Source organism: Anser anser (genome assembly GCF_964211835.1).
Source record: "Anser anser genome assembly, chromosome: 11".
NCBI lineage: Eukaryota > Metazoa > Chordata > Aves > Anseriformes > Anatidae > Anser > Anser anser.
Window position 1 is genome coordinate 21,828,754 of NC_139732.1, and position 16,816 is coordinate 21,845,569.

A 16,816-nucleotide genomic window follows, 5' to 3' on the forward strand; every position below is an offset into this window, starting at 1 on the left:
GGTGCTGAGCCCTGCCGTGCTGGGGCGTTTCAGCCCTTTAGGTAAGGGCAGGGGGACTCAGACAGGCTGCTCCGGAGACGTCTCCCGCAGGAGCGACCAGCCTGGGACGTGGTCGGTGGCACCCCAAGCCCGCGGCACCCACAGTGGGATGGGACCCGCTTCGGTCGGAGAGCGGTGGGTGCTGCTGCCAGCCCCCCGTGGCTGTCGTGATCCCACCCCGTGCATCTCTGCCCCCCCCTCCCGCAGCGCCCCGGCCATCTCCAGCCCGCACAGGAGGATGCGGCTCCCACCCGCGCCGTGCCTGCGGCAGCAGGGGCGCTGCGGGGCGGCTTTACGGCACTTTTATGGCACCTTACAGCTTCACCCCGTGCTCCACCTTCCCTTAACCCTGACGGCTCTGCGGGCTGTAATCCCCTCTGCGCGTCCTTGAGGCCAGCAGCCCTCTCACCTCTCCCCTCCCACATCGTTCCCTCGGGTCCGCGGGCGCTCAGCGCCCTTTTCTCCCCAAGGCTTTCACCGCCACGGTTTATGATGCTCGGAGCAATTCCCCCCTGCACCTGCTTGGCTCGCAGCAGCGCCTGCTCGTAAGGCACCATCGGGCAGCACCGCAGCCCCCCGGGATGCAGCAGCCCCCCACAGGGACCCACACACCCCCCTCGCAAGGAGCAGAGCTGGATGCGCTCTCGTGGTGCGCACCCCAGAGGGGACCGAGGGTGGCAAGCCAACAGGCACCCATACTGACCCAAATCCCCCCTACAAACCCAAATCCACCCTCCAACAGCCAAAAGCGGGGTCTGCGGCGGCCCCAAGGAGCTTACCTCCAAGAGAGGCTCCTCGAGCAGGACCTGCTCCCCTGCTCCCCACCACCAGCAGCAGGGGCACCAGCCCACCCCAAACGCCTCTGCCTCCCCCCTAATTAGCTCCGGGTGCTGGGTTCCCTCGTTAGCAGCTCCAAGCTGTCCCGCAGAGGACCCAGCCTCCACGTGGACGTCCGGCTGCAGTTACCCAGCACCGGGCCTGAGCTCCGGACCCAGAGCCAAGGAGGTCGCCCAGCTGCCGGCAGGGCAGCAGCAAGCCACCAGCTCCGGGTGCAGGGGGCGTCCGTCCTGGGCATGGGAAAAAAAAAAAACACGAGGATTTGGAAAATAAAGCAGCGGAGCTGCGAGGAGGGGCAGGGCGGTGGGTTTAGCCCCCTGGTACAGCAGGATCCTGCCAGGTTCCACATTAACGGGGATGGGAAGAGCGTAAAGGTGGGGAGGGAGAAGGTGAAGGGACCTTCTGGGCCACAAAAGTCCCCCCTAGGACGTGGAAGAGCCCCCCCAAACCGAAGCGGTGCCCGCCCTCCCCAAGCAGCTCTGTGTAGGAAGGGCTCTGCCTCGCCTCCTGCGCGGTGCCTGTGGTATCAGCCCCTTAATTTGCTCATTAGCACGCCCAGGAACAAGAGGGAGGAACTGAATGGCATCCCTTCCCCAGGACACCCTCGGAGTCCTCCTCCTCCCCCTCTGCCTCTCCCGACCCCACACAAAAGCTTTTCAGAGCTCCTCAGGTCACACACGGGGCCGCGGGCAGGAGCCAAGGGGAAGTTTGGGGACAGCGGGGACAAGGAGACGAGGACGTGTGTCCGGGAAATGCCCGGCTCCAGGGGAAAGGGGCAGGAAATCCCCGAGCACCAAATGCTGGAGGCCGAGCTGGGGCAGAGCCGCTCGGGATCAGCGTGGCCACCAGCACCACGGGGCCTGCGGGGACAGAGGTGGGGAACACCCGCTGGGGACACGTGGACCCCGTTCCCCTCACCGCCTGCACCCTCCCGGCCCCTGCTGGAGGAGCACCCCGGGGTGAGCGCCGCTCGCCTGCCTCCCAAACCCCCTGCGGCCACCGGACAGCACGGGGTGAACGCCACCAGCACCCTGCAGACGCCAGTGACCCAGGACGGACGGACGGACGGACAGAACAGCCATGAGCACGACCCCGAGCATCCCGCGAGCCTCCACCACCTCGACCCCCTGCGCGCGCTGCGAGTTGCACCAGCTGGAAGCAGCCTCCCAGGAGGGCGAGCTTGGAAATGAACCGTCCACGTCCACGAGCGACCCGCCCCGATGGCAGGGCAGCCCGGCTCGGGCCCGCAGGACGAGGGGAAACCTCCTGAAAGCAACGGGTTTCCAGAGGATTCCCCTCGCCGGTGCCAAGCCCACCTCCCGCACCATCCTGGCACGGCCGCGCCGACCCTTGGGGTCCCGGTGGGGTCCCCCCTGGCACGGCCGGACACGGAGCCACGAGCCCCCGGCCAGGGAAATTATATTTGTAACGGGGCAGGGGAGAGGGAGCGGAGAGAAAAGGAGCGCTGCCTCGGAAGGGCTGTTTTGCATTTCTAAAGAAAATGCCAGCGCTTCGGAGAGCCGCGGGGTTCTGGCTCCGAACGGAGCCGAAAGGCTTTGAAAAGTAATTTGGGGATTTGGGATGCTGGTATTTTACAGAGCCCGGTCTGGGGCCTGGCCTGCAGATAGAGAGCAGCTGCTCTCCAGGAGCCACGCTCCCACGGGCTGGAAATTCGGGGTAAGAGCAGCAGTTTCCCCCGTCCCACGAGAAAGGCGAACTCACTACACGAAAATCTTTGCTCTTCCGTGCAACTTCCCAGGCGGTGCCCCCGCGGCGCCCTGCGCAACCCCGCTCGGCTCGCCCCCGAGCCTGCACATCAGCCTCCCAGCTGCAGGAAGGGCTCGGGTTTCTCCGAGAGGAAACCCTTTGATTCGGGCGCCCTATAAAACCGGAGATAACTCGGGAAGTTTCCTCGGCGGCGCAGGCTGCGCGCTCCCTTCGGCCGGAGGAATTTCCCGAGGATGCCGGCTGCGGCGGGCACGGGCAGCCCGCCCTGAGCTCTCTGGTTATCCCGGGCTGCGAGCAGTCCAAGACCAGGATTTCCTCCGTTCTGGCCACCTCGGAGGACAAACAACCCCACCTCCTTCGCGCGGGGCTCCGAAAGAGCCGGCGCCAGCGGCGCAGATATATGGTTCTGCAAGCGGACAGGTCTTGGCTCTCCCGAGCCTCTTGGAAGGATTTTTATCCGTTCCTTGTCGGCTTGACGGCTCCAAAAGTTCATTGCTAAAGGCACCCCATCCGTTAGCGTTCGCCCCCCCCCCGGGACCGAACCCGAAAGGAGAGCATCCATCTCTGTCACCGCTCTGCCTCCCGCTCGGTGCCAGAGGCGTCACAGCAGGGGGAAAGGCCGGGAGGGAGGGATGGGGAGGGGAGGGCTCGGGGCCCAGCGCCTTACCTTGGGGAGCAGAGCCGGGGGCGCCGCGGCCAGCAGCTCCGGGGGGGCCACGCTCTTGCCGGCCAGGACCACGGCACCGCACTCGGCACAGGCGCCGATGGTCAGCTGCTTCCCGTCGTCCACCAGCAGGCTGTTGGCCACGCGCAGGGTGTAGAGGAAGACGGGGAGCCTGGCGACCTGCACCGCTTTTAATCCAAGGCATCGCTTCTTCTCCTGGCGGCAGAAGAAGCAGACGAAGGTCTCCACTTTGTACTGCCGGGACCAGGCGCTGCTGGGGTGGTGGGAGTTCCTGCCCTCGTGCTGCAGCCACTGGCCCAGCAGGTCGTGGTAGCAGAGCACACAGGTGGCCACCAGCCCCGTGGAATCGGCCGGCCGGGCCCGCGGGGCGGGCGGGTAGACGGTGAGGAAGGGGAAGAAGGGCTCCTTCTCCCCGAAGCGCCCCGGCGGGTTGACGTTCAGCTGGAACTCCTTGCCGGCCCCCAGCTCGGCCCCGCAGATGTAGCAGACGGAGCCGGGGCCCGGCTTGACGGCGGGGTGGCCGGATAACACGCCGGGCTCTCCGGCGGAGAAGACCTGGTGGTACCTCCCCAGGAAGCTCTGCACCGAGGCGATGAGCTCCTCGTTGTGGCAGGCCCTGTACATGGCCCACAGGTCCTGCAGGACCCCGTAGCACTTGCGGCAGCTGCTCACCTCCCAGTGCTTGTTCAGCCCTTTGGCGCCGGGCGGGCACGGCAGGAGGCTGAGGAAGGGGAAGTGCATGGTGCTCTTGGCGTTGCCGTTGGTGATCTTGGCCGCCACCGGCCTCGCCTCCTTGCCGCACTCCTCCCCGCACAGGTAGCAAGCCTCGGGCGCCGGCGGCGCGCTCGCCCCGTCCTCCTTCGGCCCTCGGCGCCCCTTGGGGGCGGCGGCGGCGGCGGCGTTGAGGGGCACCACGTAGAGCCGCTGCAGCACGGGCACGTTGGCCAGCTCGAAGCTCTGCCACTGCTGCATGAGGGAGGCGAAGCAGCAGGGGCACACCAGGGTGCTGCCGGCCGGCGAGAGGGGCTGGGCGCCCGGCGGGGGGCTGTGAAGCCAGAGGAAGGGGAAGAAAGGCGCCGGCGAGCTCCTCTCCTGCTTCTGCACGTGGACGCGGTGCTGCCCGCCGGGCGCCAAGGGGCTGCCGCAGATGTAGCAGGCGGTGCCCGCCGCCCAAGCGGGCCGCTCGCCTTCCTCCTCCTCCTCCTCTTCCTCCTCCTCCTCCTCCTCCTCCTCCTCGCTGGTGATGTTGATCTCGCTGTCCTCCGACGAGCAGCACGGCGGCCCCCGCTTGCCCCCGGCCGCCGGGGGGGCCCCGACGGTGCCGCCCGTCCCCTCGGCCTCCGACAGGGGCTCGGCGTCGGACAGCTCGGAGAGCTCGGAGCCGGCCGCCGGCCCTTCGTCCTCCTCCTCTTCCTCTTCCTCCTCCTCCTCCTCGTCGTCGTCTCGGCGGCCCGGAGCAGCGGCGGGGTCCCAGCCCGGAGCCCCCCTGCGCAGCCCGGTGCCCCCCGAGGCCGCTTCGCACTGGTGGGGCCGCTTGAGCCAGTACATGCGCTTCTCCACCGGCGTGCGGCTGCGCTCGAACGAGTCCCACTGCTCGCCCAGGAAGCAGCGGCACACGGCGCACACCAGCGCGCAGCCCTCCGCGGACACGGCGCGGGCGCCGGGCGCCGGCTCCTGGTGCTGGAGGAAAGGGAAGAAGGGCCGGTGGTCGCGGGGGGGCCGCACCTGAAGCTTCAGCTCCTTGCCGCGGCTGATGCCGCCGCCGCAGATGAAGCAGCAGAGGGCCGGTGAGGGGCTCGCCGGAGCTCCGGCCGCCGCCGGGCCCCCCTCGCCGGCCGCCAGCGCGGCCATCAGGCGCTGCTTGCGGGAGAGCGGCGCCGCCGCCGCCGCCCCCGGCCCCGCCGCGCTCATCGCCGCCCCCGGCTCATCCCGCGGCTCCGGCGGCCACGCAGGCTCGGGGGGCGGGTTTGCCCGGCGCTCCCCCCCCCGCTCACACACACAGCGCGCACAGAGCACACAGAGCACACACAGAGCACACACAGAGCACACACAGAGCACACGCCGCTGCCGCCCCCCCCCCGGCCGGAGAGGGGAAAGATATAAAGGGGGGGAAGGGGGAAGGGAGAAGGGGGAAGGGGGGGGAAAGTTGGAAGGGGAGAGGGGGTGGGAGGTGGGGGGTGGAGAAAGGGGAAGGGGGAGGAAGGGAAAAGGGGGGGAAAAGGGGAAAGGGGGAAGAAAAGGGGGAAAGGGAAAAGGGGGAAAGGGAAAAGGGGGAAAGGGGGGGAAGAAAAAGGAAGGAAAAGGGGAAGGAAAAGGGAAAAAGGGGAAGAAAAGGAAAAAAAGGGAGGAAAAGGGAAAAGGGAAAGAAAAGGAAAGAAAAGGGAAGAAAAGGAAAGAAAAGGAAGAAAGGGAAGAAAAGGAAGAAAGGGAAGAAAAGGAAAAAAGGGAAGAAAAGGAAAAAAGGGAAGAAAAGGAAAAAAAAAAAGGAAAGAAAAGGAAAAAAAAGAAAGAAAAGGAAAAAAGGAAAGAAAAGGAAAAAGGGAAAGAAAAAGGAAAAAAGGAAAGAAAAGGAAAAAAAGGAAAGAAAAAGGAAAAAAAGGGAAAGAAAAAGGAAAAAAGGGAAGAAAGGAAAAAAAGGGAAAGAATAAGAAAAAGGGAAAAGAGAAAGGAAAAAACGTGAAAAAATGAAAAGAAGGAAAGGAAAGAAAAACTAAAAGGAAAAAGGAAAAAAAGAAGAAAAGGGAAAATAAGAAAAAAGGGGAAAAAGGGAAAAAACAGTAAAAGGAAAAAAAGGGGGGAAAAAGAAAAAGGGAAAAAAAGAAAAAGAAAAAAGGGGGAAAATTAAAAAGGGAAAAAAGGGGGAGAAAGCAAAAGAAAAAAACGGGAAAAAAAGCGGGAAAAAAAAAAAAGCAAAAGGAAAAAAAAAAAAAGAAAGGAAAAAAAAAAAAAAGCCCTAACGAAATAAATAATTTTAAAAAAAAAAAAAGAAAAACCACCGGCGCGGGATAAAAAAGTTCGCCGCGAGAAGGCCGGGCCGGGCGGCGAGGCGCGGAGGAAGGGCGGCAGCTCAGCCTCCTCCCGGCCCCGCCGCCGCCGCCGCCCGGCCCCGGCGCCCCCCGCCCGGCCCCTCCCCGGCCGCCCCCCCCCGCGCCGCCCCCCGCCAAGACCGGCCCGGGACGGGGGGGGGGCTCCGAGCTGCGCCCCCCCCCCCCCGCCTCCCGCCCACGCCGGGACCCCACGGGGGGGCGTCCGCAAGCCCAGCCCACGGGGCTCGGAGGGGTCCCAAAACGGGGGGGGGATAAGGGGGGAGCCCCCCCCCGGGGGAATGTCAGCAATCGAGCCCATGTGGGGGCCCCACGCCTCGTTCCCTCCCTGCGCCCCGTCTTTATGCCATGGTGCTTGGCGCAGCGTGCACCCCAAAGGTGGCACCGCGGGGGGGACGGGTCCCAAGGGGGGAATAAAGTCCCATGGGGGGGGATAATGTCCCATGGGGGGCACCGTGTCCCATGGGGGGACCGTGTCCCATGGGGGGGACTGTGTCCTATGGGGAGCTGTGTCCTATAGGGGGCTGTGCCCTATGGGGACCCTGTACGTCCCATGGGGGGCTGTGCCCTATAGGGGACTGTGTCCTATAGGGAGCTGTGTCCTATAGGGGGCTGTGCCCTATGGGGACCCTGTATGTCCCATGGGGGCTGTGCCCTACAGGGGGCTGTGTCCCATGGGGAGCTGTGCCCTATGGGGACCCTGTGTGTCCCATGGGGGCCGTGTGCCGCGGCACCCCCCGGCTGTCACCGACACTGCCGCGCAACCCGCCGTTATTAACCCGGCGTCCCCACCGAAGGCCGGCCCCGGTAATTTATTTCCCATTTCAAAGCCCTGCCGCCGTTCCAGTTCGGTACCAGATCCTATTTCCCGCTCGCTCCTAAAACGCTGCAGCGCCTCGCCGCTCGCTGCTAAATAGCTGCTGTGTTCTGCGCCGGGGCTGGCCGCCTTTCAGCGAGGCGTGCAATAATCCCGGAGCGTCCCTACCTGCCTCCCAGCCCAGCGATGAGATTTAGTGCTGCTGAAGCATTTTGCTGTCCTTGGGCAAGCGGCGCTGCCGAAGCGCGAGCTGTACCCGGGCCTGACTTACGGGGCGCCCGAGCGCCCGCTCAGCAAAAAAAAATCCCTATAAAAAATTAGGGATATTAACGGCCCTGGGGATAGCTGCACGCGCTCGGTCGAGGCGGCGGCACGCGTGGAAACGCGGCCAAGCTCACGGCAAGTCACCGCAACGGCCCCGCTCCTGTCCTTGAGCCTGTCCTGCTGCTGGGGCCGGTGCAGGATCGGACCCAAAGAGGGACGCTCGGTGCCTGGGCTGGCACGGGGAAGCCGCCCCGTCCCCGCTCCTCGTCGCCCATCGGGCCACCCCGCAGTGCGAGCGTGGCCGCCGCCAGCGGTCCTGGAAGCGGTGCTGTGCCCCGCTGGGCTTGGCCAGCCCGTGCTGTCATCCCCTGGCCGGGGCCGCGGGTGACGGCGTCCGATGCTCGCCGGCAACTGTGAGATCAAACGGCTCGGGGGACATCAGCCGGAGCGCGGGCAGGGGGCACGGGGGCTCTTCGGGGACGGGGATCCAGTTTCCCCGCAGATGGCTCCGGCAATAAAGACGTGGGGGGAGCGGGGAGGCGACACACGAGGCGGGGAACACGATACCCCAGGAGAACGGGCTCCACGGGGAGGGCTTTTTTTTTTTTTTTTTTTTTTTCAGGGTGCTCCAGAAGGCAGCGGGGGCCTCGTTGCGTTTTATTTATTTATAGGCCTGATGTTGCGGCTGCTCTATGCGGCGAGGGCGGCGGGAGCGCGGCGCGTGCTGGGAGTGCTCTTTAAAGGTCTCCCAGCATCGCCCCTTCCCCCTGACGCCCCACGGCCAGCACCGTGGGCTCCCTCCCTGCAGGGGTTTCGCTACGGCGCGCGTTTTGAGACCCAGCAGGATGGGACCCCCGCCTGGGGGAAAAGCCCCCGGGCAGCAGCAGCAGCGGGTAGGGGAAGGCTTCAGCCATCCCTGCAGCCTCCACTTCTGCTCCCTGCTGGTTTTTCCCCAGGGAGCACGGCCTGGGGCTGTCCCCCCTTGCCCAGCCGGAGCCCCGCTGCCCCCCCCGGTGGGCTCAGCCCACCCCTCGCCGGGGCCGACAGATGCTCTCCCGCCTGCGCCGCAGATGGGCGAGGAAACAACGCGCTGCATTCACGGACCCGAGGCCGGAGCCCCCCCTTCCTCATCCTGCCCCAAAACCCCCTCCATACAACTTTCTGCCCCCCACCCCCCCCCCAAGCCTCTCCAGGGGGGCTCCGAGCCCCCGGCTCCCCCCGCGGCCCCACGTCCCGGCGGGGCGCAGCCTGCCTGGGAGCAGCTCCCCGGGCCTTGGCTGCGCAGGGACAGAGCAGCTCATTTATCATCCACCGCCGCCCCGGCCCTGCGGTCGCTGTTTTGTGTTTTTTTTTTTATTATTTTTTTTTTTTTGCAACAGAGAAGCTGGGAGGGAGAGAGAATTTCTCAAGTCGGCCCCGGCAAGAACTGAAAACATATGCCCTGGCGGCAAAGCCGTCCCCCGGGGCGCGCGGCGATGGAGGCGAGCCTCGCGCAGGATTTTCCACCGCGGCTCCCTCCGCGCCCCGGTGCCGGGGAGGGTCCCCGTTGGATCCAGAGTTTTCAAGCCACCCCGGGGCTGGGGATGGGGTCTGCAGCCCCGTCCCACCTCCGGCACCGTCGTGTCCCCTGGCACGAAGGCAAAGCCAAGCGAGGCGGGGCCGGGCGGCCTCCGCGTGGCCGCGTTGCGCCAGGGCCGGGGAGCGGGCGCTGGTTGTGCAAGGTGGTGAGCAAACAGCCCCCGGGGGCCGGGCGGCCCTGCCAGCCTCCCCCCGGCTTGCATCAGGAGAGTTTTGGCCGTGCCAGCAGCCTGCACGCTGCCGGGGCCAGCCATGACCCCATCCCCGTCCCCATCCGTGCCCGGCGGTGCCCGCTCGGTGGCCCGGTGGCCGGCGGCCACGGTGCCCTCGCGGGGAGGCACGTGCTGCAGATCCCCGTCCCCAGGACCCGGAGGTTAATATGGAAATTACCAACTGCTTATTCCTTCCAGCTGTTGCTGTGAGTCATCGAGTGCCTTAAAGAGCATTTCAAACAACACAGTGCCTTCGAGACAGCGTGACTGCTCCCTCCCCCTGCCACCCCCCCCTCCGGATAATCCTCCGCGGGGTCTGCTGGTGGTAAAGGGAAGATTTCTGCCAGGAGGCGATTCCCAGCCTCGCGTGGCTCGGGGAGGCAGAAGAGCAGCCCCTGGGCTCCCACCTCTGCCGTGGCTTCCCACCGTGGAGCAAACGCAGGGGAAGGGGTCGGGGGAAATCGCCCCGTGCCGGGCTGTGGGGCAGGGGGGCAGCGAGCACCGGGCGCTAAAATCACCCTGGGAATTGCTGCAGTCCCAGGCCCTCAGAGGGGCTGCCTGGCACAGCTGATTTCGCTTGGAAAACCCCCCATCATCCCCGTTCAAAAGCCGTCAGGGACACACAAACGCAACCAGACGCAGGCGGGGGTGGCGATCCCCTCTGTGCCACCCGGGGAAACTGAGGCACGCGGCTCTCCCAGGTGGCCAGCCCGAGTGTCACTGTGTCACCTGCCCGGGGTGAAGCCAGCAGCGTGGCCACCGCGGGACGCGGGGCCAGTGGCCTGAGGTTCAGCGACCTTGAACTCTGCACTCAACAGCTGTGTTTTCCTCTGCAAACTTTATTTTTTTATTTTTTTTTTGAAAGGCCGGCCTATGTGCTCGGTTGGTGCTTATTTTCAGGTGGAAAAGATGGAGCTGCTTTACAGAACTATTCAGGGTATGTCCTTTATCTGCTGCTTTAAATGCTCTGTGGTGTTTTTTTGTTTTGTTTTGTTTTGTTTTTGACTTTCCTAAATGATTATTTTAATTAATCCTTTTGCTGGAGAAGCCCCGCCAGGTTCTCCCCTGCTTATAAACTGTTCCCGGGTCCTTCACGCAGCCGCGCAGGTGAGTCAAGGATGCTCTCAGCCAAGACCACGGCTGGCGTGAGCAGGAACATCTGCTGCCTCTGTGCTTCTTGGAGCCAGAAATAGAAAGGTGGGGGGAAAAAAAAAATAAAAAAAAAAAGCCCCCGGGTCCATCCTGAGCCCCGGTGCAGCAAAACCACTGCGGCCCCACTGCTGCTGCTGCCGAGCCTGGGCTGGAGACGCAGCGGCGAGGAAATTGCTGCTTCACGGTGGGGACACCGGGGACTTGTCCCCATCCGAGCAGGGGTTTGGGGGCTGGGGGAGCAGGCGAGCGTGCGTGTGTGTGTGCCTGGGCGTGCGTGGAAGCAAAGCAGAGCTCCAGGACCCCCAGCCAGCGCTGCAAGGCCCCCACCAGCATCACCCCTCTTAGCCCCGTGGGATGCTTCGCCCCGCGGCACCGCTCCCTGCGAGGCACCGGAGAGCCTCTTCCCCCAGCATGGCACGAGGGCTGGGCTGCTGCTTTTTTTTTTTTTAATTAAAAAAAAAAAAGCTCTTTTTTTTTTTTTTTTTAACTTTCCAGAACGAGCTGCTCTGCAAATGCCAAGCGCCGATGCCAAAGGGCCGTGTCAACAAAGAAGAATGAGTGTGGCTGTTAGAGGCTGCTATTAAAAAAGGGTGGAGGAGAGAGAGAAGGGAGGGGGGAAAGAAAAAAAAAAAAAAGAAAAAAAGGAAGAAGCAGTTTGTCAGTGCAAATAGTAACATAAATATTCGGGAGCACCATCCAGGGCCCTGCTGCATCCTCGGGGGCTTGTGCCTCTGGGGGTCCAGCCGCAGGCGCCCACCCGGAGCCCTGGCACCATCCCCACGGGGCCACCAGCTGCAAGGCCGGGGCCATGCGGGGCTGGCAGCTCGGCCCCGAGAGCTCCGGGGCTATTTCTAGGCAAAGCCTGGACGGGACGGGGGGCAGGCGACCTCTCACATGATGCTGAAGATGCAACGGGAAGACGCGGGCTCCGGTTTCAGCTTTCTATTCCCGGCCCGTTGATCACCGGCGGGAGATGCCATCTGCCCGCGCCTCCCCAGCGCCCACGGGGACGGGGACGGGGACAGGGGTGGGGACGGATCGGCCACCAGTTCTCACCAGGACAGGGCTCGTCCCGTGCACCGTGTCCTCACCATTCGGCCCTGCTGACTCCGAGCCCGCGTTTTCCCAGGAGGCGCTGAGCATTTCGGGCAGCCCTTTCTCTGCAGCTCGCTGCAGTGCGGCCTCAGCAGCCCCTATTGTCTGCTGCCCGCGCCCCAGCTGGTTTCCATCCTCGTCGGCTGGGGGCACCAGCAGAGCCCCAGGGCCTTGGGTGCCCCGAAAGCCGGCGGAGGTCGCGGCTGCTGCCCAGCTGAAAATCCCTCTGAAAGTCTGCAGAGACCTGGTGCTCATGCCCAGCTGGGCAAAGCAATGCCCAGGAAGCCCGAGCAGCATGGGAAGAGGCAGCATGAGGGATAAAAAAGGCTCTGAAATTCATATCAAAAGAATATTTGGGGCTAATATGGCAGTTTATTCATTTTTTACTTATTTTTTTCTAGAGTGCCATTTTCAAAGCACACCTCGGCTTTCCGTAGCGCTCCTTTTCCTCCTCTATCAGCACGCACCCCCCCGCCTCTCACAGCTGACCCTTTTGTGTTCACCTCAAAAGAAATGCGAGGAGGAGTTCAAACCTCCCCGAAAAGCCCGGCTCGGATGCGTTCACACGCGCGCCCGCCCCCAAGAAAAAGAAAATTTCGGTTCAAAAATTGCGATGTTCCCACAGAAATCGGTATTTCCCCGTGGAAAAACATTCCATCAGCAAAACGCCGAGCCGCTCCGGTTACAGCCTGGTCATGGCGCTGAGGCAACGCAGCTGGGAAAGGAATTAAAAGGGAGCCGGGAGCTGCACCACGGCCCCGTGGCAAAATGGGGTCCGGTGCTCGGGGACCCCGGGGACCCCCCCAAAAACCCCCCGAGCCCGCCGTGGCCGCCCGCGCTGATCCGGAGCTCGGGAGGGCACCAGATGTCCCCAAGGATGAAGCGCTGCGCACGAGGCGCCTGTTATTGGGAACATCTTGCGGGATTTAGCGAGCTGCGGGAGGAGATTAGCAGGCCAGGGGCTGGGAGCTCAGCAGGTTCCCTGCCGGGGCCGGAGCTCAAGGTCTGCAGCCGGTGTCTGAGCTGTAAGAATTGGTGGAAGTGCTCGTTTCGGAGGCTCTCCTTTGCCTGCGGTTGGCCGAGCGATGGAGGGTGTTTGTTTTGTTCCTTTTGTTGTTGTTTGTTTGGCTTTTTAAGGCAGCCCGGTAAGCGCAGGCTGGCGTGAAGCAGGTGAGAAAGGGAACTCGGGAGCTGGAGAGGTTTTTAGGGGGAATAACGGGGCAGAAGCCCGTGGTCCTAATTCCCAGGGCTGACTCCCACCAGCTGCATCCCATCCCCCGGGGAAACTGAGGCACGGGGCGGTGAGCCCAAGCCACCCAACCTCCCACCACCAGCTCATCCCTGCCCTTTTCGGAGCCCTTCTCCCACCTGCCGAGGGCATCGCCAGTGCCCCGTGCGCCCTCCCCAGCTCCGCGGGTACCGCGGCGGCAGCAGGGCCCTCCTGCAGCACCCACGTGGGCCAGGCGCCTTCCCCTTTGCTGCTCCATCTGCCTGCTTAGAGGGCATCCCTGCAGCCTGCCTGTGCCCCGCTGGTCGTTCCCCAGCCCTTTCCAGCAGGGATTTGCCTCCTCCAGCCACGCAGATGCCCTCAGCACCAAGTAGTCCACGCCCTGGGGACCTGCCCGCACCTCAAGTCCCCGAGACAGCGCGCTGTGCCTCGGGGGGACACCGAGGCAGGGTGAACCTGCGCGTTGAGCCACGCAGCGATCAAACAACGTCACCTTCCCGGGGACGAGGCTCGCCTGCCGTCCCCTCTTTGCTGCTAAATGCGGCGGTCCCGAGGGATGTGCTCGCCCTGCTGGAGTCCACAGGGCTGGATCCTGACCGCCATCAGGCCAACGCTCCTCCGACCCAGCAGGATCCGCGCACGCCTGTCCCAAAATCAGGGCCCTGGGCTGGGGTCCCGCAGGGGCCCCGTCCCCGAGCTCTCCGCATTCCTCCCCGCTCCCACCCCCCCCCAGTAAATCACCACCAGCAGCGTGAACTAAAGGCAAGTTTATCTTAAAGCCTTTTTTTTTTTTTTAATATATAAAAAAAATACAGCTTCATCGGAAAGGCTTTTTTTATTTTTTTCTTCTTCTTTTTTTTGGAAAGGTTTATGCCTCCCCAGAGACCTCTTCAATAAAACGCGTTCTGGCTCTCCGAGCGTCTGACTGCAAATCAGGTTCCAGCCGTTCCCTTCCTGTGCCGACCTGCTGGAGTCTGCTGTTATTCTTGGCAGGGTGCCCCGAAGGAAGAAAAATCCCCCCCCCCCCAGCTCCGAGCGGCTGGGAAATGCTGATGACATGACACCTTCCAGCATTCTTCAAGGTCAAGAGGGGAGGGAGGGAAATGAAAGGGGAGAGGAGTTTTTTTTCTTTTTTTTTTTTCTGTTGTTAGCCTTGGTTATTGCTGCGCTCAGGCATTTCCCTTTGATGCTCGCTCCTTGTTACACAAGATGTTGCAGGCTCTGCTGCCGAGCGCCGAGGGGCAGGGGGGATGCTGGTGGCACGGCCACCCCGGCACGGCGAGGGTGTTTGGGGCATCACGGCCCCGCACGGCTCTGCCTGGCCCCATGCCTTGTGCTGGAACATCTCTGGGGTGCACTCCTCTTGCTTTGCTCTGCGCTTGGTGCCGTGCAGGCTCGGCTCACACCCAGGGGGTTTATTTAGCCCCTGCACCTTCCCGTTGCGTTTGCTCCACGGCACGCATCCCCACGCAGCTCCCTCCTCTGCTGCAGGCACACGGACACCCGACGTGCTCCTGCAGCAGCACAGGGCCATTTCTTTTTTTCAAACCAAGGCAAAATACAGCATTTTGTGCCGTGAGCAGCCTCTGGGCGCGATGGGGACCGTCCTCAGAGCTAGCTGGATGGCGAGGAGGTCGCTTGCGCCTGCGGCTCCTCCGCGAGCATCCCCGCAGGCTGCGAAGTGACAACGAAGCAGGGCGAAAAACCAAGACAATTGCAGCTGCTTCTCCGGAGCCAGGGCCCCAGCCCCGCCGCAGCGCCGTGTTTATAAATAGTAGAAGCGCGGTGTTTGCTGGCGGCGTGCAGCGGGCTCTCCCAGCACGGCTGTGCCGAGCGCGGAGCGCTGTTTATTGTTTGCTGCGCCAGGGAGCCGCGCTCCTGCTGCGGGCGCCGTGCGCGCTGCCATGGCCCTGCACCGCCGACGCTTGCTGTGCGCACGGGCCCCTCTACGCAGAGCAGTGCGGATACCTAAATTTGGGCACCCGGGCGCTGCAGCGAGCTGATAGGGACACGCGGCATCCTCTCGGGGGGTCTCCTGCCGCAGGACCGCAACCCCAGCAAAGAGAACTTGGCACCTCTCTCCTCGAGATCCAACAAATCGCTGCTAATCCCCCTGCTCCCAGCTGCCAAATCCTCCTCCTCCCCCCAGCCAGGGTGCTGAGCTCTTCGAGGAGACTTGCGTGCGGCCATTAATCCTCGCCACGGGCGATCGCTGCCTCGTTGCAGGCGCAGGGGACGAGCAGCCAAAGTCACGGGGGGCCGGGGGTGGACGCTGCAACCCCGCAGGTTTTGGGCGATGCCCCGGCTCTGGGCTGATGCTGTGCTGCAGGAGCAGATGGCCCCGGTGGCTCCGTCCCTCTGGAGGGCTATTTTTGCTTTCCCAAGCCACGTTTGAAGCAAGATCAGAAGCGACCCAAGCGCAGCAGCCAGGGGAAGCAAAGCAGCTGCTGGCGGTGGCCGGGCAAGCTGGGGACAGCCGCAGGAGCCGGGGGGGTGATGGGATTTGAATGCACGCTGGGGACAGGGCGATGTCCCCACTCCCCTGGGAGTCCCTGCAAAGGATGCTCGAGGAGCTCCTTTAGGAGCACATGAGCCAAGCCACCCCACTGCCGCCTTTGCACAACACTTCTGGGCTCGGGGGATGAGTGAGCCTGCTGGAGGTGCAGGATCAGGCCGGGGAGCAGGGGCTGAGGGGGCTCCCACCTCTATGCCAGCTCTCAGCCCTCCCTAGTGCCATGGGAACTGTCTCACCCTCTGCAGAGCCCCCCGGGTAGCACCGGTGCTCACCCCGGGGCTGGCTTGGAAAGGAGCAGTGGAGGGGGGGGTCCCCAGACCACCCCAGCACCCCCGAGGGCCGCAGGTTCCCCTGGAAGGCCGGTGCGCGGCCGCATCCTGCTCCGAGGGCCGCTGCAGGAAATCCTGGAAGGCCGCCTTACAATGCAGCGCTTCCTGTCCCCGAAGGACCACGGAGCACGGGAAAGGCAGCGCGGGGCTGACGGCACCGGGCAGCCCCGGGGGGGGGGACGCGCTCCTAACCCCGCAGCACCTCGCCGGCCAGCCCACCTGGGGCCCGCTTCCCTCCGGGCCAGCAGCCACGGTTTGTAGGGAAAAAATGCAGAAATACGATGGGAGCATGGGCTGGGTGTCCCTCGTCCTCCCTGGGGGCAGAGAGATGGGCGCAGAGGAGGGGAAAAGCCACGGTGATGTTATCTCAGGGGATGCTCCTCTGCATGCGCCCACCCCATGATACCAGCACCTTTCCTCCACGAATGTCACCATGCGCCCCCAACCTAGAAGCAGCCCCGTGTGCTTCTGCTGACCCCATAGCCCCCCCTTTTTTTGGCAGGGGGGTGGCAGGGCACGTCCCGGGGTGCCAGGCTGGGCGCGGGGCTCCCGTGTCCTCGGTGCCGGTTGTTTTCCAGCGGGGAGGCGTCGGGGCCAGCTGGCTGCCGCCGGGCTGGAACAGCGTGGCCTATTTTAAACCGCTTGCACAAGGAGTCAGCAGCTCCAGCGCGGATTTTTTCCGAACTTTATTTGTCCAAGCACTCCGCGGGGGAAGGAAAAGGGGGGGGGGGAGAGCAGCTCCTGCTTGCTCCGCAGCCAGCGGCTCACCTGCGCCAGCGGTGGTCCGCGCTGCCGGCGGCGACGCTAACGATGCTCGGGGTAACGAGCCAGCTGCTCGCTGTGTGTCCCCCTGGATGCGGAGGGGGGGGCCCCAAATCCGGCTCTGGACGAGCATCCGAGCAAGTGGCCCGCCTCTGAAAGGCGGCGAGGACCTGTCTGGGTGCCAAGCGTCCCGAGGGCGGGCGGCTCAGCCGCGCAGCGGGGCCTCGTGCCAGGCAGCCGCACGGATGGAAAGAGCCGCCGGGGAGCCAGGAGCTCTGCGAGGATGAAACCCCAGCTGGATGCTGCTGAGGACACCGGGAAGGCTCAGAAACACCCAAAAGGGGCGCTGGAGAGACCTCCTGCTACGAGAGCTTTGCTCACCAGGCGCGGCTGCGATGCCCCCGGCCATCCTGCTGACCTGGAGACGCCAAGATGAGCTTTTCAGTAATTAGGCTCTGCCAACTCCCAATTAACCCCCCCAGTCTGCTTTTTCCCCCTCCGACCACGTCCTCTGCAGGCTTTTCAGAAGGG

The 16,816-nt window shown here is 63.9% G+C and overlaps 2 protein-coding genes across 6 annotated transcripts in view; one reads left to right on the forward strand and one right to left on the reverse strand.

Moving 5' to 3' along the window:
- The window catches only part of GSE1 (Gse1 coiled-coil protein), a 102,675-nt gene extending 97,440 nt beyond the window's left edge, over positions 1 to 5,235 (reverse strand). For 2 of the 3 annotated variants that reach the window (XM_083851595.1, XM_083851593.1), the window contains exon 1: positions 3,272 to 5,233. In XM_083851595.1, coding sequence (XP_083707721.1) covers positions 3,272 to 5,200 — 1,929 coding nt within the window. In that variant the 5' untranslated portion in view covers positions 5,201 to 5,233. Of the gene's footprint in view, positions 1 to 3,271 lie in introns of all 3 variants that reach the window. The other variant, XM_083851594.1, reaches the window with a different exon arrangement.
- A 1,319-nt stretch (positions 5,236 to 6,554) lies between these two features.
- On the forward strand, positions 6,555 to 11,814 carry LOC310905322 (uncharacterized protein). Of its 3 annotated transcripts, XM_083851498.1 has the most exons (3): positions 6,555 to 10,141; positions 10,253 to 10,311; positions 10,852 to 11,814. In XM_083851498.1, exon 1 carries the CDS (start codon positions 7,812 to 7,814, stop codon positions 9,246 to 9,248), a length of 1,437 nt encoding a protein of 478 aa, XP_083707624.1. In that variant the 5' UTR covers positions 6,555 to 7,811; the 3' UTR covers positions 9,249 to 10,141; positions 10,253 to 10,311; positions 10,852 to 11,814. The 3 variants fall into 3 exon arrangements, with proteins under 3 accessions (XP_083707624.1, XP_083707622.1, XP_083707623.1); XM_083851496.1 differs by having other exon boundaries at positions 6,555 to 10,311; XM_083851497.1 differs by lacking the exon at positions 10,253 to 10,311.
- Positions 11,815 to 16,816: the final 5,002 nt, after the last annotated feature.

Bases quoted from the DNA above. Each gene is read 5' to 3' on its own strand.
- LOC310905322 (XM_083851496.1), top strand. From the start codon at position 7,812: ATGCTCGCCGGCAACTGTGAGATCAAACGGCTCGGGGGACATCAGCCG.